The following is a 21,841-nucleotide window of genomic DNA, read 5'->3' as shown; positions in this document are numbered from 1 at the left end:
CTTACCTTTTTAAACAACAATGCTGTAGGTGTAGCATGTCCCTGTGTCCAAGTTCTGGACTGGCCTGCTTTGTAAAAGGCCTTGACCCCTTTACTTGGGAAGATGGAGAGGTCTGGGCTTGGGGGAGGGACTCAGGCTCCCACAGAAGGCCACACACACTACTACAGCTGATAGAATGCACATTGGATAAGCCTGGGGACCACTGCTTTTATAAAATGCTTGCCAGCTTGGGACATACGACTATGTCATCCATGCCTTCAGGAGTGGTGATGTTGTCTCCAAGAATTTTGACTTTATTTGATTGCTAACAAAGTGTTTATTTGTATTCATTTATTTTAATTTATTTTTATTTTTATTTTATTTTATTATTATTATTTTTAAGAGAGTGAGATTGCAAGTGGCAGGGAGAGGGGTAAAGGGAGAGGATTAGAGAGAATTCCAAGCATGCTCCACACCCAGCATGGAGCCTGACCCAGGGCTTGATCTCTTGATCCTGAGATCATGATCTGAGCCAAAACCAAGAGTCGGCTGCCTAACCAACAGAGCCACCCAGACACCCCAGATTTCTAACAAAGTGTTTTTTTTTTAAAAAGAGAGTCACCTTTCCTAACTAAATTCCATTCCACACTTTAAACCAATAGGCAAGCTATCGTTAACTACGAATATTATCCTAGAACCATGTCAGTTCCACTGAATCTGAATTTAAAATAAAAATCTACTATTATACCGTCATCTGTCCAGCATTCATGTATGATTTTATGTATACTCATATATTATACCAAACGGATACTCTAAGATGCAAGAAACAGTTTAAGAGGTTTACTGAATTTTGGACAATAGAGTTTATCCCCCCAAATATGCAAATATTTCTTTCTTTCTTTCTTTCTTTTTTTTGTCCACCTCTTTTTTTTTTTAATGCAAATGTTTCTGTCTGAGGCATGGATAGGGAAGTGAGCCAGCTCATTTAAATTAACACAACTCTTCCCTCAGTTTGGTTCTCGCTCACTGAGTCTCCTGTGAAGGAGCGTAGGACAAACAAGGTCCTGAAACTGAGGAAATTCATTTTTTTTCCCCACTAAACCACTTTCCTCTCCTGTTTTCAGAAGGAAAGCTCGGATGGCCGTGAACTCCGAAACGTGGTTTATTTAGTAAGACGAGCATGTCGACCTCCAGATATTGGCGAAGTCAGCCACCCTCCTTGAGAGCTGAACCCTGCAGCATTTCACTGGATTTAGTTCCAAATTCTGTTGTCACTTTTCCAGTGGGTCTTAGGTAGGAGGAGGAGCCGAAGGAAGGAGTGGGGGTGACCTGCGGAGTAACTGTTCATGCCCCTTGGCGACCTTGGTTGCCTCGTGAAGCTATGGGGATTTTTATCACATCTGGACTCTTTAATAAGCCAACCAGAAATAATAGCTTAATTGAAATGGCCCGAATGTCTGCAAAGTCTGAACCTAATTAATAATCGCAGAGGCCAATGTTTTTTAAAAAGAGTTTCTAGCTCACTCCAGAAATTACAGCTGATTCTATTTATATGTTGTATGCAGCCTTGCTAAAGTGAATGGAGCCCCAAATGCCATCGTCTATAGATACAATCTTGGAAGAGAAGGTGGGGGAAGGACCGAGGGGATTCGACCAGAAACAGAGCCACAGAGCTGCCCACTTGTCATGCAGTGTGGGTCATGAATGCTACGCAGGTCTCTGGGCGGCTTCGTCATGAGTGAGTGTGCAAAGCATAGCATGGGACACCACGAAGAACATAACACATGTGGCCGTCTCTCTGATGACGCTGTTGAGCATCTGACCAGGAGGAACGGCAGATAGGGTGAAAAAGACCCACGTGCCAAACAAATGATGCCAACAGTTAGTGCCACTGGGGTTCAGGGCAAGGAGAGTTGAAGGTGGAGGGGAGACCAGGGCAGACTCCAAGCAGAAGAGAGGACTCAGAAGGGGCTGGAGGTCCAGAGAGGCTTTGAGACAGGATTCCGATGGGTGAAGAAAGAGAAGGGGGTTTCTTCCAATCACAAACCAGCCTGACTGACGAGGAGGGCTGCTGCTGTTGAGTTGGGCCTCCTGTTCTGCTGGCTCTGGAAAGAGGGTTAGTTCAGTAAAGTCAGGGATTCCAGGACTGTGTGAACACGATGTGGATTTTGATTGGAGGGTAGCCCTTAGCAGTTCCTGGAGGGGTCTTGGAAGAGTAGGTGGAAGGGGAGGCCTGGAAGATGGGCTTTGCCTTTTGTCATAGCTTTTTTAGGACCTGGGCCACACGAGGGGTTGCAGGTCTTCCAGTTCCCATGAGGGAAAAGGAACAATCAGCACAGAATCGGGTTTTCATAAATAAAGCAATTTTATATACACCATGGAATGGATTTATCCTTCAGTTTCGCTGATCTTACAGCTTCCTCGATAACGAGGATGTACATGCCCAAACTCGTGAGAAATCCCTGCAAATATAGTTGTGTGCTTGATACTTGTTTATTGTTGATCAAACACACGGAATGCTGCTTTACCCTTGCTTAATAGGAAGCCCAGGCTGAAATATTTATTCCAGGGAATTACTCCTAGAGGGACGTGCATTGGTGCCAGCCACGGGCTCTCCTTCTCAGAGACCGTGTGCCTGCCTCCAGGTACTGCCCTCCACTGCACACAAAGTGGGGACCGCTGCGGGGAGGAGTTGGCTTCACGGTAACCAGGCCAAGTGTTGGGATTCAAAGTTGCAGACCGACGTCCGTGGTATCTGAATCCAGCCCTCATGCAGGTTCCCGTTTCACTGGCTGCAGCACTTTTGCAAAGGCAAACAAAGACCCAGGAGACTTGCTGGACCTTTGCTTCATATTTTTGCTTGAGGGCTGGCGCTACCCTTACCAGCTGTGGTCAGTGGAAATTCCCCGAAGAAGCCACAAGAAGGGAAGGCGAAGGGATAGTTTCTTCCTTTACAGTTTCACTGGCTTTAAGGGCTACAATCTTTCAACCACCCAAAGTCTGTCTTATAATTTCTCAACAGTATTCTGCAAAAGCAAGTAGAAATTCTGTCCTCAGAGGCAGAGTCCTTGAGCACGTGTGGAAGGAAAAGATGTTCTTTTCAGCCTGTGTGAGGCTGCCAGCTTCTCCTGGTGAGGGAACTTCATCTCCCGAGAGGAAATCAGTATTTGCAGACGTGCTCCCCACCTAGTAGTAACAGGCAATGAGCTCCTCCGCCCACCCACTGGGCATCCAGAGGGCAGACCACATGGGCTTTGGCTTTACCTCTGCTGTACCTACGTGATCGGCATCGAGCCACTTCACACTTTTGGTTCTAGGGTCTCCATCTCTGAAATGGAGCTGCTTCCTGGCCTCCCCACATCACTGAGTAGAGCACTATGGTCATTCCCATCTTGGGCATTAGCGACCCAGTGGAGTCTATTCCAGATCGCCGCTCCCTGCCACGTAGCCTTGGACAAGCTAATGGATCTCTGTCCTTAGGGTACCTACTTCTGTAGAAGGGATGACAATATCCACACTAAAGAGTGGTCGTGAAACGCCAATGAGACACCTACGTAGAATGATCCGCACCGTGCCCAGAACCTCAGGACTCAGGATATGGTAGCTTTTATTATTTTTACCTTCCTATGGAAATAGAGGTAGGAGAAAGCACAGGCCCAGGGTCACCCCTTATAGTCGTGTGCTCTCAGGAAGTTTCCCTGAGGCTCAGTTTCTTCATCTGTAAAATAGGAATACTTTCTTCATTTTTTTCACAGGGGTGTTATGATGCTAAAATGGGATTAAATTCATTGGGGTCCCAAATACAGCTGTGATCTACAGCAGAGTTCTTTCTTTCTTTTTGAGATTCTATTTATTTATTTATTTATTGAGAGAGAGCAAGTGGGTGGGAGTTGGCAGGGTGGGGGGCACAGAGGGAGAGAGAGAATCTCAAGCAGAGTCTGCCCTGGGCACAGAGCCTGATGCCTGGCTTGATCTCACGACCCTGAGATCAGGGCCTGAGCCAAAATCAAGAGTCAGGAGCTTCACCGACTAAGCCACGCAGGTGTCCCACACAGGTGTTGATTTCTTTCTGCCTTTTCCCTATGTCCTGCTGCTGAGACCGAAATGGGAAACAATGAGAACACCATGAAAAATAATGCATTATACAAATGCAACACGTAAAAACTTCTCCCTTAGACTACGAAGGGCTGGGGAACAGTGTGAAAAGACCAAAACACAGGAACCAGTTTGTGGAAGCAGAGACTTCTGGGATTTGCTGAATCCAGGCCCTGGACAACCAGCCGTGATTTTCCATTTCCTCAGACATTCTTGGCCGAGTACTGTGGAAAGAGCAGGATCTTGGGAACAAAGTCTCCCCACTTGACCATTATGAGTAGGAAGACTAGGGCAGTCTCTCTGAGGGGCCTGCACCCCAGCTTCCTCACCTGGAACACTGGGATAAGACCTTCTGGAGACTGTGATGTGGCAGAGCCTAGCAGAAATGCTGGTGGATGGAAGACGGTCCACAAGTCAACATGATTATTGATACTGAGGGTTTATGGATTCGTTATCTGGAGAAGAAACAGATCAAGTGCACAATTCTCCATTCCCTGAGAGCCTGAATTTCAAGCGTCCTTGTTCTATGGCCAGACTTTGTATCTGGCTATAGGTTCCCACCATTCTTCGCGTAAAAGAGCCTTCCAGGCCAAGCCTTTGCTTGCCTCCTGACGTCATCTTCTGCCATTCCGCCCTTTGGTGGCGCTCTTCCTTCATTCTGCTATGCTCCGTCACAGGGCTGCTCGCTGCCAAGAATGTTCTGTCCATGCTCTCCCAGTGGATGGCCTGATTTCCTTCTTCAGGTCATGTCTGCAAAGGGGCCTGAGCTCTGTGTCAATCTCTTTACTCTTAATCTTGGTAGTTGGTCGTCACTTTTGTACCATTTATCACAGTTTTAATTATTTATTTATTTACTCGTTTTTCTGTGTCCCTCCCATGAGACTATAACCTCCACCAGGCCAGGGTCTCCATCGCTTTACTTGTAGCCGAATGGCAAGGTTTGTATGTAAGGTTTCCAGTGAGCACTGGATAAAAGAGCAAATGTTCGCTCCTTTAAACATAAGGTCACAATGGGCTGAAAACCTGACGAACCATCTGAACTTGTTGAGAGCTGCTCTGTACTCCTATTTGGGATAATTAAGCCCAGTCCTGTTTAATTATGAGAAAATCACCAGCCACAAAACAACATCCGTGGGAACAAGCTGGAAAAGATGCTTCAGATGGCGGGCGAAAAAAACAAGAGCTTTCTTTTCAGAATCCAGAGGAGAAATGAACCTACTTCTTAAAAATAGCCAACTTTAGGTCATAATTATTTCTGCCTGACTTGAGGAAGATGAACCCTGCTGTGCTTGTCCCTGCTTCTCTGTCCAAGCAAATGAATTAACAACTGCCATAAACATGGGTTTCAAGTGCTGGAAGGATGGCAACCACAAGCATAACTCTCAGATAAAAGCTCGTAAGACTGTTATCATTCAGCTCAAGTTTGGAGACGGGACTCTCTAATTATTATTTTTTTCCCAGTTTTTGGGAGACCATTTTGCTGAAATTCCTTAGACATCTTTGGAGTTAGTTCCACTTGGGGGTGGGAAGAGCTTTCTAACCATCTTGAGGGGGCTCACGTCGAGCTTGGGTGAGTTGCTAAGATAGAAATATTCAAGGACAACACCGGTTTCTGCAGATAAAATGATTCTGATTATTTGCGTAGGAACTGCCTCTTGGATGATGTGGGCACCTGGCTCCTAAGGATCTTGGAACAGGTAAGAGTCATCCCTGTTCAGAATCTGCCATCAGAAGGCAAGACTGTGCACTCATGCAGCAAAAGGCTTCTGCCTCTAGACCCCCTCCATTTTTCTTCCTATGTACATGGAAACCACCATCTGATTCTCCTCTTAAATATCACTTGTTAGATGTTCCAAATGTTTCAGTGATTACACCCACAAAGTTGGAATCAAAACCCCTTCAAGGCCCTTATCAATCTGGTTCCAAACAAACGTCTAGGCTTGTTTCTTATCACTCTTGAGCTTTCACCAAACTCTCCCCCCAGACAGATAGGCATTATTGCTGTTGTCCTCAGAGTATGCTTTTCCCTGTTCCAGCTTTTGGGCTGGGGTCATGTCATCTCTTCCCTGAGTCTACCCATCACTCCTCCCAGGTCTTTCATGGATTTCATGTCCCACTCTCTCATGAAGGCTGTTGCCCACAGAAATCTACCTCTGAGCTTCAGGATCAGTCCCGAATCATGTTTTGCACCATTTGGGTATTGCTTTCTATGTTCCCTGCAGTTCTTGTTGCTTACGTTGTCAACTATGCCACACCGATCCCGGAAGTTATTTGGAACAAAGGTCCCTCACCTGGGGATCTAGTATTGGGACTGATAATTCTCTCTCAATAATTTCCACTCTCTGGTGAAAGCAGTTTGAGTTGGTTTTTGTTCCTTGTAAATAAACACCTTTTGAGTCTGGACATATTTAAGGTAGGAGTTCCTAACCTGAGGTGAGATTATTTTTCATAACTCTGAAACTTAAGGTCACATATATCATATTCTGAAAGTGCGCCTGGGGCATTAAAAAAAAACAAAACAAAACCAAAACACAACAGATTTAAAAGACAGATTCCTGGGCACCATCTCATACTGTTTGTAATAGAATCTCTGGGGATAAGGCCTGGGAACTGGTATTTTAAGCAAGGTTCCCAGGTGATTTTTAAGTATATTCAAGAAAATCTAGAGGACTGGAGGAAACTGATGCTAATGTCCCTTAATATGATGGGAAAGGAAAGTGAAAGAGGAGGTAATTCCTATGTCTTGAGTATCATGTACCTGGAAAAATATTCAGTAATTTCACCAGTGTTATCTCTTGTAATCCTCAAACAGGCTGGTGATATAAGTCTTACTATCAATCCCTTCTTACAGATAAGGAAACAAGTGAGATAACTCATCCAAGGATCTATAAATGGTAAGTCATCGGGCCAGCATTTAAATCCTGGGACGACCAGCTCCAAAGTTCTTCTCACCCTGCAGGAGTTCTCAGCAAAGCTTAGAGGGAGTGAGAGGGGGCATGAACAGCCACCTCCTTACCCAGGAGGTTTCCTGGGTAAGACTGGGAGAGCTGGGCAGATCCTAACTGGCTGGAAACCCCTGGATTAGGACCCCCTTGACATCCAAAGGGGACAGTGACCCTCTGAGCTCTGACTTCGCATCCTAGACCCTGAGTCAGGGGCCTGGTGAGATTCCAATGGAGAAACTGTTGACCATCTGTCTAATCACAAAACCTAAACGTAGAGGAGACAGTGCTTCTGGATTTCATCACCGGTGCAGCACACATACTGGCCTTCTGGCTGGGGCTTTAAAGACCAGCACCAATAAAATAAAATAAAATAAAGACTAGTGTCATCCAATATGCTGGCTGGACCAAAGATCTGGCCTACGTATGGAGGTGGAGAAGAGAGGCCGATCCTGTTCACTCACAGGAAAGGGGGCACTAAAAAAACCATTTGTGTGTGAGGGATTGTTTCATCCAACCCAGGCTGGGTGGAAAGAAGGAATGGCTGACCGCAAACCCTGAAAAACAGTGACTTCCTCCTATTTGGGGACTATAGGTCTAAAGCTGTGGTTCCAGTAAAGTTCCCTGGGAAAGTCTTGAAAATTCTGCTCCAGATGACCTCAGTAGGCAGCCTCGGTAAAGAACCACTGGTCAAAAACACCTCTGATGGTCAAGAGATAAAGTTAGAGCCTGCCAGTGTTCTAGAAGGAAGCTTGCATTCAGTCATGGTTGGAAAAGCTGAGGTCAGGTGCACACCATCAGTCAGTGTTTCCAGTATGAGAGCTGGAACCATCTGGAGTTTGGCTTGCTACCAGAGCTAGGTCCCTTCCATTTTAAATTTACCTTGTGGGGCAAAACTGGCCCAGGAGAGCAAAGAAAGAAACGTGAGTGGAAGGCAAGGAGGGAGAAGTGGCACATGATACATAACAAAGAGAACAAAGGAATGCTGTTGGAAGCAGAGAACACCAGCCTCATAGGGAGGGGACTAGAGAATTTTTAGTGGATTGGTGGGGGGCAGAGAGTACCCAGTGTCCAGTTTTAGAGGAAGTGCTCTACTCACTGAGTGGATGATGCCTTGCAGAGCCTGAAAACCGTCATTCACAGGAAACACATGGTCCTTGCTGTCCGCGATCCGGGCCAGCTGAGAACACAGCAAACACACAAACACACATGGAGATGGGTCAGGCTTGGCTGCAGAGAATGGAGGAGTCCAGGGGACTCCAGCGACCTTTAGAACACAGAGGAACCAGAGGGCTTGGGCATCACTGAAAAGCCCTCAGTGATAATGAGCTTACCAGCGACCTCTCTGGAGCAGGCCTAGAGGGCGGGTCCAGCTTTTACATTTGTTTTAGTATTTTTCTCCTTGGAGCAGAGGTAAGGTTGCTCTGCTAGATGAACATTTGGCCTGGGTTGATGTATTTATGGATTTGGGGGCAGGCCATTGGCTCATTTTTCTCCCATTCACTCAGATTTCTGTTGGCAACTGTATTTGAATCGAACAGACTCAGGTTTCCTTTCAGAGTCACTTCAAAAATAAATATAAGTTTTGGTACTGGGCGAGGCCAATGAATAGAGCCCCTTAACTTTTGCCCAAATTGCTCCCTGAGGAGAGCAATTAGTTTTGCTCTCTTGCTTTATGGAGGAGAGGACAGGAGAAAGAAGAGTCTGACCTGTGGACTTTTCTGGTCCAAATTCATAGTTCTGGGACTGTCACAGTCATGGTCAGTGCCACGACCTACCCTGCTTGCAAAAACTTCCCATAACCAATGGGAAGTTTCAGAACACCCAGGAGGGTTAAAAAGAGAAAAAGTTACTCATCTATCTGTCTGTCTGTCTATCTATACATCTATCTGTCATCTATCCATCCATCACCCACCTGCCATTTTTCTCTTATTAATCTGATATACTACGTAGTCTTTCATACTTTCCCTATTCAAATACACACATTAATTTTAAAAGTGGACTCAGACTATTCCCACGTTTTTGTAACTCAATTTTATTCACCTAATAAGGTATCATAAGCATTGTCCCAAGTCATTAAAACAAAAAGAAATGATGACTACATTGAGGAACATTTATATAGGTTGTTAGCAAAATTTCACAATTTGCATATCTATACTTGTACGTACTTTTTGACCACTTGCCAAGTATGCTCGACCCTTGAACAACATGGGTTTGACCTGAGCAGGTCCACCTACATGTGGATTTTTTTCAATAAATACAGTAAAATACTGTAAATGTATTTTCTCTTCCTTATGGTTTTCTTAGTAAAATTTTCTTTTGTCTGGATTACTTTGTTATAAGAATACAGTATAGAAGGCATATAACATACAAAATACATGTTAATCAACTGCTTATGTTATTTCCAGTCAACAGTAGGCTGTTAGTAGTTCAGTTTTTTGGGAGTGAAAAGCTGTCCATGGGTTTTTGACTGTGTAGGAGGGCTAATATCCCTATCCCTGGCACCAAGGGCCAACTATATTTATTTTTTGTATTGAAAATGCACGAATTTCTAATAGGAGAAGAGGGATGTTTGAGATTGAAGCAAAATTAGATTCATTAAATTAAGAAGAAAACAACCAACAAGTTTCTTAATTTTATTCAGATCTCTTTTGATCCCTGGCAATTTAAACATCTACCAAGAAAGTTAACCAAGGAAGATACTGCCTGGATACTTTGCATTCCCCACCCCCAAGTGCATGGACTTGGCTTCTTGTCCCTTACACGCCTAATAATTCTTGCTTGCTCAACATTTATAGAAAAATAACCTAGTTAAGGGGTGTTTGTGCTGCTGCACTGAATACATGTGTTCTCTACCATTCACAAGCTCCCAAACCCGAGGAAGTCCATACCTGTGTTTCATTGAAATCCTTCACACCAACACAGTAAACAATGGCACCAAGATCTCGAGATCTGTTAGCCTGGGTCAATGGAGAACAGCCGTTAGACAGAGAAGTGGCAAATATACTCCTTTTGGAGGAACCAGACTAACTTCCACAATCGGGTATTTACTGAGTTCCTACTATGCACCACGTACCACAATGGAGAGGGCATCCCTGTTCCCGAGGAACTCACCCTCCAGTAAACAGTACATTCTACATGAGGGGAGTGAGTAGCCTAATAGGATGGGTTGAGAAAGAGTGTTAGAAGTAGAGTCTTGAAAGATGAGGGGAGGAAAAAGGAACAGCAGGCTAGGCTAACTCTATTAAATAATCTTGGTGGGGGTGCTCCTGGGTGGCTCAGCCGGTTTAGCACCTAGCTCTTGATTTCGGCTCAGGTCATGATCTCAGGGTGCTGAGATCAAGCCCTGCATTGGGTTCCATGATCAGCGCAGAGTCTGCTCAGGATGATTTCCCCTCCCTCTCTCTCCCCAGCTCATTTCCTGCTTGTTCTCTCTCTAACATAAAAATAAATAAAATCTCAAAAATATATTCTGGGGAAATGATTATTCCATTCCTCTGAAGAATTTTTTTTTTTAAAGATTTTATTTATTTATTTATTTGACAGACAGAGATCACAAGTAGGCAGAGAGGCAGGCAGAGAGAGAGGAGGAAGCAGGCTCCCCGCTGAGCAGAGAGCCCGATGCGGGGCTCGATCCCAGGACCCTGGGAATCATGACCTGAGCCGAAGGCAGAGGCTTTAACCCACTGAGCCACCCAGGCACCCCAATTCCTCTGAAGAATTTTTATTGGCATACTTTTCTTTCTTTGTAATAGCAGCATGGTATAATAGAAAGGATGTGGCCTTTGGAACTCAATATACCTAGGTTTGGCTTTGCTCTGTAAAGTGTTTGGGAATCCAACGAGATAACATACTCAGAGCTCCTCATACAAGGCCTGGAACAACACGATGCTTATAAATGTCAGCACCCTTTGTGAAAAAGGCCTTTTCATTCCCATAGAGTATACCTGTTTTAATGGTCTGAGAATTACAGTCTATATTTGAGTAAGTGAACCCATGACCATCTCTACAATTAAGTATCGAGAGGGCAACATAATGAATAACACCCATGTTTTGGCTTGATCTTAATATTTGATTTACTAAAGGCTCTGATGTCTTATTTCCAGGTTCTTCTGTGTTTCAGAATAGAAAATAAAAGTTGGAAATCATTGGAATATACAGTAGGTGCTTAATAAATAATTGATAGTAGACACATAGTAGGTGCTCAGTGTATGCATATTGTTCTGAATTGTGTTCCTCCTCCACCCCTGGCTTTAGTATTCAAACCCACGTGTGACTGAAACATTCTTGAAACACTGAATTTTAGAAGAAACAGAAACATGTATCTTTTTCCTTTCATTTAAAATATATCCCTTGCTGCTTTAAGAATAAAACAAAATTTAGACACAGCCTATCTCTAGACTTATCTGTAATAACTTATCTGAATCTTTCCCTCTATTTGGGCTTTATATAGGATAAAAATGGAAAGATTAATTTCTTTATGTATCTTGAGCTTTATCTTTCTTTTTCAGAAAGCCTCCTTCTCTTGGCCCTGGCACTCCAAATATTTTTCCAAGTTTGTACATGCCATACCTAAAATTCTTTTCTACTAACCCATATTTTAAGCCTCTGACATCCATCATTTATTTCATATTCAATTATTTCCTTATTAGGGTTTTTATTTTATTTGACTGTTATTCAGGACCTAAAATAAGCCATTCTGTGTTCCCACTGTATTGTTAGTTTCAACTTTAGAATATGAGAATATATTATTTTCCAAATGCTCAGGCAGGGTCTGTCACATATACTTGTGTGTTTCCGTTGCAAATGGTATTTTGTACTAATTACGGGTAGGGGAGAAGTAGTGTGTTTACCTACATCATTTCCTCATGCCCTTTGCCAGCAGAGGCTTCAAAAAGCATCACTACATCCTCACATGGTAAGCACCATGAGGCAGTAGATGTATCTTCTCCACTTGTTTCCTTAGTATTAGGCAAAGTGTCCAGCATGTGTGGAGCTCTCAGTTGCCACCGAATGAATGAATGAATGAATGAGTGCCAAGGGACCTGGATTTAAATCAAATAATAGTCAAGAGCTTAAGATAAGGGTCGTGCTCTGATTAACTCCTCCCCCAGAGGCCAGCATCTCCTTCCTCACTGTCTATCTCTTTCCTTATTGTGTTTCTCTCTAACTTGGCTCGAAGGAGCCTTTGTCACTTTGTCAGTAATGGTGAACTGGTTTCTTGGGCCAATTATACATGTGGCTCAAATCTCAGACTAGAAAAGAAAGGGTTTCCTAAATATAAACATTAATTCTCAATTCCTGAATAAACTTCTTTTTCTGAAACTCTTTATACAAACTGGAAGCTTCATTTAGAGAGAATTCTGTCACTTGCTCTAAGGAGGACTTTTTGAGAACATAAAGAAAAGAAGGAGAAATACTGTAGGAGTTGATTAATATGTTCTGACAAGACTGGCTCTTGCATATTTCAAGTAACTCTTTCCCCTCCTGTTTTTAGCAGAAACAGAGGAAAAATGGCACCAACATTTTTGTTTAAACATGATACACAGTATTTCAAAACTGCTAGGTAAATATAGTGCTTTCAATCAAGTCATGGTGAGCAACTTTTAACCCTTAAAACACAGAATAACAGGCAAATATTTTGAAAGGGGAAAAACATCGACCATGTGTAAAATATGAGAGTTCACTTTTAAAAAAAAGAATTATTATTATTTTTTACATATGAGATATTATTTTACCCAGAGGTTTTATGAAGAACACCTATCATGTTGTCTGGGTAGAAAGAGTGCAGCCCATTTCAGGAGGAAGGAGCCCTATGTCCATGTCTGTGTTAGACCCAGGCCAGGCCATCGCTTACCTCCCTCTCTGAATAGAAAAAGAGATCTTCATGGAGTTCCCCATCGGTCAAAGCAATGATGACGCTGGCCGTCCTGTATCCTGCTCAACACAACACAGACCCACTCAATCCATCTTGCCGCACTCAGGGAAACCCCCTCTCAGTCCTGGGGGTTGATGTCTCCTAAGCTCAACCACCCGAGGTCAATATTATGAGACCCAACAAATTTTTGTTTGGGACTAGAAGCACCTCCAGCACAAAGAAGAAGAAGGCATCTGTGGGGAAAGACTCTAGGGGGGAGTAGGATTTGTCTGTGAGCTTCTCAGTCTTCTCTCAGAAAAATGGCCAAACTTGCTGGAATGGCCACTGGACTGATAGCCGGGAGTAGCTCCAGTGAATCAAACTTCTAGGATTTCCTATTAACAGTCCGTGGGACTGAGGTTAAGGCCTGGGGGGAAACTCTACCACGTGCATTTTTCGGGAGTCCTTCCCACAGGCCGCAGCTGACCATACCCATCACCCCTTGAAGAACTGGACAAGGAGAAACAGTCATCATGATATTAGACCAGCTGAAAAAGTCTACTAGAATTCTTCCAGTGGTTTTTAGACTTGTAGTAACATGGCTGATGGTTGGTTTATATGAATGAGTCTTAGTGTCAATATTGGATCTGTTCTGTTTATCACAGCTGAGAGGGAAATAGGAAGCAGACACTTCTACAGGCCTGAGAGAAAAATCCCCACTGTAATACTGAATCTCTTTCAAAAGATTTGCCTCAGATAAAGAAAGACACTGTAGTAATAGTAATAACAGCTAAAATTAAAATAAAAATTATATTTTCTATACATTAAGTATATTGTATGTATTCTTTTTTCATTTAAATCAAGCCAACTTTAAACCACACTGGTATCTTAATCTTAATAATTGTATCCTATTACAGAAAGGAAGAGGACTGGAGCTTAAAGAAGGACAAAAAAAAATTAAATTTGACAAGAATATCCAAGACTATTAACCTACCCAAGTACTTATTAATTTAATGAATTCAACATGCCAAGCTGTTCACGGACATTACAGACTGTGGCCCATAACAGGCTCCTCATTATTTTTATGTAGCCCTTTCTGGGCATCAACAGGACAGTAGAATTTGGCCAGGTGCATGTTGTCTTGCTATCCATTTCTTCCCTGTGATGAGGTGTGGAGGATTATGGGCAACGTCGCATTTATCTTTTGTCATGTGAAATTACTGAGGCACTTTTTCAGGAGCCAACACAGAAAAAAAAAAAAGTTTGATAATTCGTATTATGGTCTTACCTTGACTGTTTTCATAATAAATCTGCTCGCTGGCCTGAAAAACACAAGGAAGAGACATCAGACCTAGAGCCCCCGTGTGCTGCTCCAAATACCATAGGGGGCCGCGGGCTCTGGGGCTGCCTACGAAGGCCGGCTCAGTCTTGAGTCTTTACGTAAGCCACCTACGCTTTGCTCAGGTATCAATGCATGGCCTTCATCTAAAGTTACCTTGACATTTACCTAACGTACTTGTGAACATGGATCCTTGCTTTACTTCTCACAGACTGGGGCCTGTTTTCCTTATCACTGAAGACACTGACGTTCCGTCTGGACACTCACGCACCCTGTAGAAAAGTTTACCTTGGAAAGACGGGGGGGGTGGGGCGGGGGGGCTTGCGTGAGTCACGATTCAGGAGCGTCAGCCAAGCATTAGCTAAAAAGCCCTTTATCGGCATCAGGGAAGGAGCAAGGAAATTCCTTCTCTGGGAAAGAGTTATCAGTACCCAAGCTTGTGGGAAAATTGTTTTCACTTTTTTGCTTTCGGGGGTTGTTTGGTTCCATGTGTCTCATCTCATCGGCCATCCTTATGTTGATGTTTCCCTATCACACTTTGGGGTTGAAAACAATTTTAAAATTACCCTTTCAAATCCTTCATGCATGTAAGTGTCTCCTCCTGGCAGGACCTTCTGGAGTTCTTCTAGGCCCTGACGGATCTGCTCTCTGAAATCCAAAGACATGGTGTTAGTCCTATTAGAGCATTTCACATGTTGCTGTGGATAGACGTATACATTAAACTTTTTTTTTGTGGATCCTGAAATAGTCCCCCCACGGTCCCCCAAAAGCCTATTAGAGGGAAAGTGTTTATAGCACATTATCCGTTCAGGGTCAGTCATAGGGGAGGATGAATGAAATCTCAGGTGAAGGGACCCTTTTGCAGGAATATCCACCACTCACAAGAGCTTCCCACCCCTCAACAGGACAAAGTTTTCATTCTACATTGGAAATGAGTCCTAAAAGGCAACCGCTCCAGAGGGGAAGACATGACAACTCAGGCAACTTTATATCAAGACGCAAACAGCTCAAGTGAGCCAGAAAGAGAAGAGCACCAAGAGCCCGAGGCCACCACAGGGACTGAAGGTGGGAGGGGCAGGAGTCGGGAGCAAACTGCGCCACCCACAAGGATGGGTCGAAGGAAACCGTGTAGTCAGCTTTGAAAATAAAAGCTCAGGCAATCAACGCTTTCCAGGACAACCGGGAGTGTTTTCTCTGGGCTGGTGTCCATGTTTTCTCACTCTGGTTGCTCAGAGTGGTAGGGGAGGGGTAGGAAGAGGAAGCGGGTTATGGGAACAGGAAAGGGTCCAACTGGTGATGGGAAATGTGGATGGTCTGGGGACCTAAAACAACCTTTGGAGGACATTTTCTCCAGGATGTAAGATGCCCACATCCATATTTTGTCTTTTAAGTAGCTCCATACCATGCCCAGAGGGCAAAAAAAGCTAATTTCTAAAGAAACATTAACTGTATTCAAAATCTGTAAGCCTATGAAAGGGTGTGTCATTACCTTTCTCTCACTGGGGTCTCTTTAGTGACAGAGGTGGAGATGCACTATTTAAATTAGGAAGGGAAGCTTTTTTTGAGTAAGGAAAGAACGTCCCATTTAGTGAGCTTCCACTATGTACAAGGCCCTGCTCAAGGATTTCTGATTTTATATTCCCAGTAACCGCTCAAGGTGAGCTTTATTGCTCTCATGCCTCAGGCGAGAAAATGTGGTTCAAAGGCGTTACGTAGGAGAGCAGAGACTTGAAATCAAATCGGTCTGACTAAAAAGTGCCTCTCTACGCTGCCCAGGATTCTCCTTACATAGATCAGTGCTGGAGAAGTGGGAGGTTTCAGTAACACTTGCTTAATGAGGAATGACGGTAATAATTTCTAACACTGTCAGAATATTCACTATGTACCAAGCCCTGTTAGAAATACACCACTGATAATTAAGTCACTTATATCTTATGAAAGGTCTTTGAGATAGATATACAGTTAGGTCCATTTCCCAGATAAGGAAACTGAGTCACAGGGTGGTTAAGGAACTTGCCCAATGTTTCTCAACTTACTAAGTGGCAGAGGGTGAACTTGAAACCCAGAGGCCCTGTTCTCCATCACTATGATAAAATGTTTCTCTTTGAACGAATGAAAAAAATTAATTTCTGTCTTATCCTGGCAATTACTTGGGGAGGAAACCTAGTGCAAAATTAACTTTCTGCTAAAACTGATAGAATGTCGTGGCCATGGGTGAGGCTGGATTGCCAAGTTGTTGTAAGTTTTTATTTTTTTTTAATTTTTGAAAGATTTTATTTATTTATTTGACAGAGAGAGACACAGTGAGAGAGGGAACACAAGTAGGGAAAGTGGGAGCGGGAGAAATAGGCTTCCCACTGAGCAGGAAGCCTGATGTGGGGCTTGATCCCAGGACCCTGGGAACATGACCTGAGCCAAAGGCAGACACTTAATGACTGAGCCACCCAGGTGCCCCTACAAGTTGTTTTTTTTTTTTTTTTTTAAAACAAATAGAACGGGTTTGCCGAGTCTTTCCCTGGCCTGGGTTGCTGATGCTTCTCTGGAATATTTAAGACCAAGTAACTCAGACTTTGGGAAACATTCTGACTATGGTCTGCTTTTGTATCGGTGCCCAGATATCAGACCATGTGCCCAGCTGCCCAAGCCAGAAACAGGAATCCTTCTTGGCCCCTCCACTTTCACTCTCCTCTCCCCTCCTCCTGCTCCCCCTACCTAACCTGTCATTGAGTCTATCAGTTCTTCTCTAGACATCCGTGAAACTGACTACTTCTCTCTCTTCTGCCAATGCCACGGTCTGAGCCATCATTGTCTCTTGCTTAGACCACTAAGACAGTCACTCCTATCTTATGACTGTCCTATTTCCCTTCTTCCATTCATTCTTCACATGGCCGTTACAATGTTCTTAAAATACAGGATAAAACATGCCAGTCACACCGCTGCTCCAAACCCTTCAATGGCAGTTGATTACACTTGGTGTAAATCTGAAACCCTTGCCAAGCCTTCCAGTGCCTACACGAGATGGTTCCTCTGCCTACCTGTCCAGCCTCATCTGTACCACTCTGCCCCCACTCTCCTCGCTTGAGCCCCCCTGGTCTTCTCAAGCAACTTTCTCCAACAGGCCCCTCACACCTGCAATCACTGTTGTCTGTGGACTGGGGAAACCATTGCCTAGCTCTTCACTGGGCTAATTCTTACTCAGCTTTCAGGCCCAACCTTAAATGTCAATTGCTCAAAGTAGCCTTACTTGACTTCCCCTCTTCAGACTAACTCCCTCAATTAGACTTTCTCATGGCACCCAAGAACTCTGAACTAGTAACATTTGATTATGTAATGATTTGCTTAACTACCCCCCTCACCAGTTTGAGACTCCAAACTCCATGAGGGCTGGGCCTTGTCTGTTTCCGTCCCCACTATATCCTCTGTCCCTACTATAGTGCATGGGACAGAAAAAACATTCAATGACTATTTACTGAAGAACTTAATCATCCTAGGGAGAAGTCAGTCTTGGGGGCGGGGATGAGCTTTACTTGGCCATGTGGAGGGAGGCCAGGCAGAAGCTGACTTGGTAACTGATCCTAGATCTGTCCCCATGTGGTGGTTAGAAGCCATTCTCTGTATTGTACCTCTTTCTATTACCCTGGCTATTTCAATAAATCCTAACAAAAGGCATAGTTTAATTTTAACTCTGTCATTTGGTGATAAGAAATGGTATATATCTGTGCATTGGAAGGAGGGATAAAGATGGAAGCCATGTTCCTCACCACTGCCACCACTGGGAAGGGAGAAGGTGGCATTATCAGTCCCCTGTCAGAGGGCAGCATTGCCCTGCTGGTCAGCAGTTTCAAGAGGGTAAGGACAGTGACAAGGTGGCAAAAAGGTGAGGCTGGGATATGGGACTGAGGTTGGAGGTTTGTTCCTGAGTACACAGAGGTGGCATGTGGAACACTTGAGAATAGCTGGGGGCACTGAACAGATGGGGACTAACTTCTGACAATTAGGTGAGAAGTGATTGGACATTAAACGTAAAGGTGAAAAAGAAAAGCAAATGCGGCGTTATCTTTGCAAGGTTTGGGACACTTGGGCAACACTAAAATTGGAATCTTGTGTTAAGACTGAAGCTTAAAAAAAGAGGGTTAAAAATGGCATGTTGGGGGTGTGGAAAAGGTTCCTTGGCTTCACTGTATTTTTTCTCTGCCAAGTAAAGTCTGGGAACTGGGGTGTTTTCGCTAAGCTTATTTCCTTTTCTTTATAAGTATTTTCTTGGGCTTTCTATTTTTTTGGTACCAGAACAAGCAAAGGCTGTTTTGGAAAATGTCTTTCTCCCTGATACTTTGTCTGGCAAGATAAGAACTCACCAGTCCCAAGCAGTGATCACGACCTCCCCACATACCACCCTTCTTGGTGTTAAGATCAAATGACTTCTGGCCCCACCTCCCTACTCCCTGCTCCTTCTTTAAGCACCCACAGCATCTAAGTGAATAGAACAGATGGTTTCATGGGAATGGTGGGTCTCTTTTAATTCTGGGACAATAGAACTATTAATAGAGGCCTTCCCCCCACCCCCCAATGCTCTTTAAGGAATGGAAGAAAACTGGGAGAAAGATCTTTTAAAGGGGTTGATAAGGACCTCTCTGAGGACTTGGTTATTACCAAATGAAATGTTATCTTCCTGGGAAATGAGAGAAGCAGGGAATCCTACGGAGTGGCTCCTATTAAGGAGTCTCCTGTTTTCCTTGGTGGTTTCACATGTCTGCCAGTGTTCCTACATAGAAGTAAAGGGTCTCCAGGTCACATGTCCTGTGTTTCTTGTACAATCCCTGCAAGACTTAATGATGGGCACAGAGTAAGATAATTTGCTGTTGAATAAATGATCGCAGCATGGATGCATGCGTGCATCCATCCATTCATTTCTGCAATGATTTAATGAGCATGCACCATGCCCCCAGCCCTGCACTGGTTTGTAGGGTAGGGGGCGGGAGAACTAGTCACAATGTCTGCTGGACTTTCTGTGGCCCTGGGAATTTCCCCATACTTCATGAAGATTACTTTCTGGGATTCTGGTTGTGATGTGACATTTTGATAGTATTTGCTCATGGAAACATTAAAAGATGGACACACATAAGCATGTCAAGAAGCACTTCATTCAATAGGCTTTTTCTCCTAAGCACCCTCGTGATGTTACCGCTGCAAAATCCTCCTTGGGGTTATGCAGTGTCTATAAAACAATCTCCACCACCGGCCCAGAACATCAACATCAGCTGTACATTGTCGACTTCTTGTTGCTTAGTAAAAGTCCACAATTCTGTTGACTTGGACTTTTCTCAAATGTCCAGCAGTTGTTGGCTTTGGAGTCTCAACTTATATTGTAAACACACATCACATCTTACTACCACTAATGCTGCATTTACAACATTTCCAGATGGCCTTACGGCTCCAGATGCTGGCTACCAAAAACATGGAGTGAAAAGAACGAAAGATCATAGACTAATTAAAGACCTTTCGTGGTTACTTTTGGAGTCTTGATGTTTCACAGCCAATTCTAATCATTTGTTGATAATGTATATAAATCATAGCCTCTCTGGGACTTTTACTTAAGGATAGGCCAACATGATTAATGATATTGAGATGCAAGCTGAACCAAAGATCCTTTTTTATATATAAATTTTTTTAGTGAGCTATAATTCATATATGGTAATATGTACAGATATTTATGCATTTCTTATGTATTGCTGAATTTCTTTCCAGATGTTGTTTATAATATTTCTTCATTATCTTTTAACATCTGTAGAATCTGTAGCATCCTCTTTCTACCAGTTGCTCTATGGATTATAGAATTCATCTTTAACACAGGCTACTGTTAATACTGTGCCACTTCTCATATAATGAAAGAATGCTTTAATAGTCTGCTTCCATATATCCCCTCATATTTTATGCTATTGTCAGATATTCTTTTATATATGTAATAAACTCCAAAATGCAGTTATTATATGTCTTAAGCAATCATCTTTTTGCAAAATTAAAAAAAAATTTCTCATTTCTGTTATTCCTCCTTTTTTTTTTAGATCTAGTTTACATCTGGTTATCATTTTTCTTTAGCCTGAAGAATTCCTTTAGCAGTTGTTCTTTTTTTTTTTTTTTTTTTTTGTATTATAGGTTTGCAGGGCATGACTTCCTCAATTTCCCCCCCACCCCCACCAAAATGTCTTAATTTTTGCCTGCAATTTTAAGGATATTTTCACTGGATATAGAATTCTAAGTTGTTTTTATTTCCTTACATCTTATAAAGAAATCACTCTGTTGTATTCTGGGTTGCATGTCTTTTTATTCTGTTGAAAAGTAAGTGATTTCTATTGTTGTTTCTCTGTTTGTAATATGGCTTTTCCCTTCTCCCTATGTTTTAAGACTATCTCTTTATTCTGGTTTTCAGAAATTCAACTACTTTGCACTTAGATGATGTTTTTCTTTGTATTCCTTCTGTTTGGAGTTCTTTGAGGGTTTTGGATCTGTCTGCAGAATGCCATGTTCAGTATTCCAATTATACATATACTAGACCACTTGCTATTATCCCACAAATCATAAGGGCTGAGTTCGTTCCCTCCTCTGCCCCCTGATCACTTTTCTGTCTCTTTTAGTTTGGACAATTTCTATTAATTTGTTTTTAAGTTCATCAATCCCTTTTCTATAGATACTGTATTTCAGTTCCATGTTTTCACTTGGTTCTTTAGAGTTGTCTTTGTTGTTGTTCTTTCTGATATCCTGCGTCTCCAATGTACTACCTTTTCCTATAAATTCTTTAACATATTTATGATCTTTAACATATTTATAATTGTTGCTTTAAATCCCTGTCTGGTAATTCCAACCATCGAATGATCTGTGATTTGCTTCCATTACTGTGTTTTTTTCTTGATTATGGGTCACATTTTCCTGCTTTTTTCCCATGCCTCATTTTCTTTTCATTTGTGTTTCAGACATTTCAGATATTGTTTAAAAAAAAAAAGGCAGCGGAAACTTGGGTACAATGTTGACTTATTTTGTTCATAAGCCTTTTATCTTTGGGAGCTGAGAGTGGGGTGGGGGCTGCTTACTTAGATTCCTCCTTGAGTTAGGTTGAGTTTGGGCTGGGTTACAGCTTTAATTAGACTCTGTTCCCTGTCATTAGCCTAATTCTCAGACTTCTGCCCTGCCCTGCCTTTGTGATCTTTTCAGTCTTTGAGTTGGGAGGGAAGTGGGAGCAGCTTCAGTCATTTTTGCTTGCCTTTGGATTCAACCCTGGTAGAACTCCAGAATCCAAGCCCCACAGTGATCCATATACAGGATTATGAAATTTTTCTTCACTTTTCAGCAACTGTTTCACTGATACTTTCCTGGGAAAAATGCAGAGGTGCAGGTGAGGGGAAGAGTTGTCAGAAGACATTTCTTTTTCATGTAGGGCTCCTTCCAATAATCCATCCCTCTGGCACACAGTATTTACTGAGGTTCAGCTGACTTTTCCTAATCCCTGAATTGTCTCTCTCCAGGGTTACCCTACTTTTGCCCATACCTGACCATATCCACCACCAAGTGTGGAAGTTTCTATAGACCTCTGCTCAGCTATAAAGGGCTTATTTCTCTCTAATTCAGTTCGCCAGT

The 21,841-nt window shown here is 43.0% G+C and overlaps 1 protein-coding gene across 1 annotated transcript in view; it reads right to left on the bottom strand.

Moving 5' to 3' along the window:
• The window catches only part of ANTXR1 (ANTXR cell adhesion molecule 1), a 227,831-nt gene that overhangs the window by 150,203 nt on the left and 55,787 nt on the right, over positions 1-21,841 (bottom strand). The window contains exons 4-8 of the mRNA XM_044261288.1: positions 14,779-14,860; positions 14,162-14,195; positions 12,874-12,953; positions 9,908-9,976; positions 8,116-8,196 (exon numbers count right to left, since the gene is read on the bottom strand). Of these exons, the coding sequence (XP_044117223.1) occupies positions 8,116-8,196; positions 9,908-9,976; positions 12,874-12,953; positions 14,162-14,195; positions 14,779-14,860 (346 nt within the window). The remainder of the gene's footprint in view (positions 1-8,115; positions 8,197-9,907; positions 9,977-12,873; positions 12,954-14,161; positions 14,196-14,778; positions 14,861-21,841) is intronic.

This window comes from Neovison vison, chromosome 8, assembly GCF_020171115.1.
Source record: "Neovison vison isolate M4711 chromosome 8, ASM_NN_V1, whole genome shotgun sequence".
In the NCBI taxonomy this organism is placed as follows: Eukaryota; Metazoa; Chordata; class Mammalia; order Carnivora; family Mustelidae; genus Neogale; species Neogale vison.
Note: the sequence above shows the minus strand (reverse complement) of the source record. Positions and strands in the feature narration are given on the sequence as shown.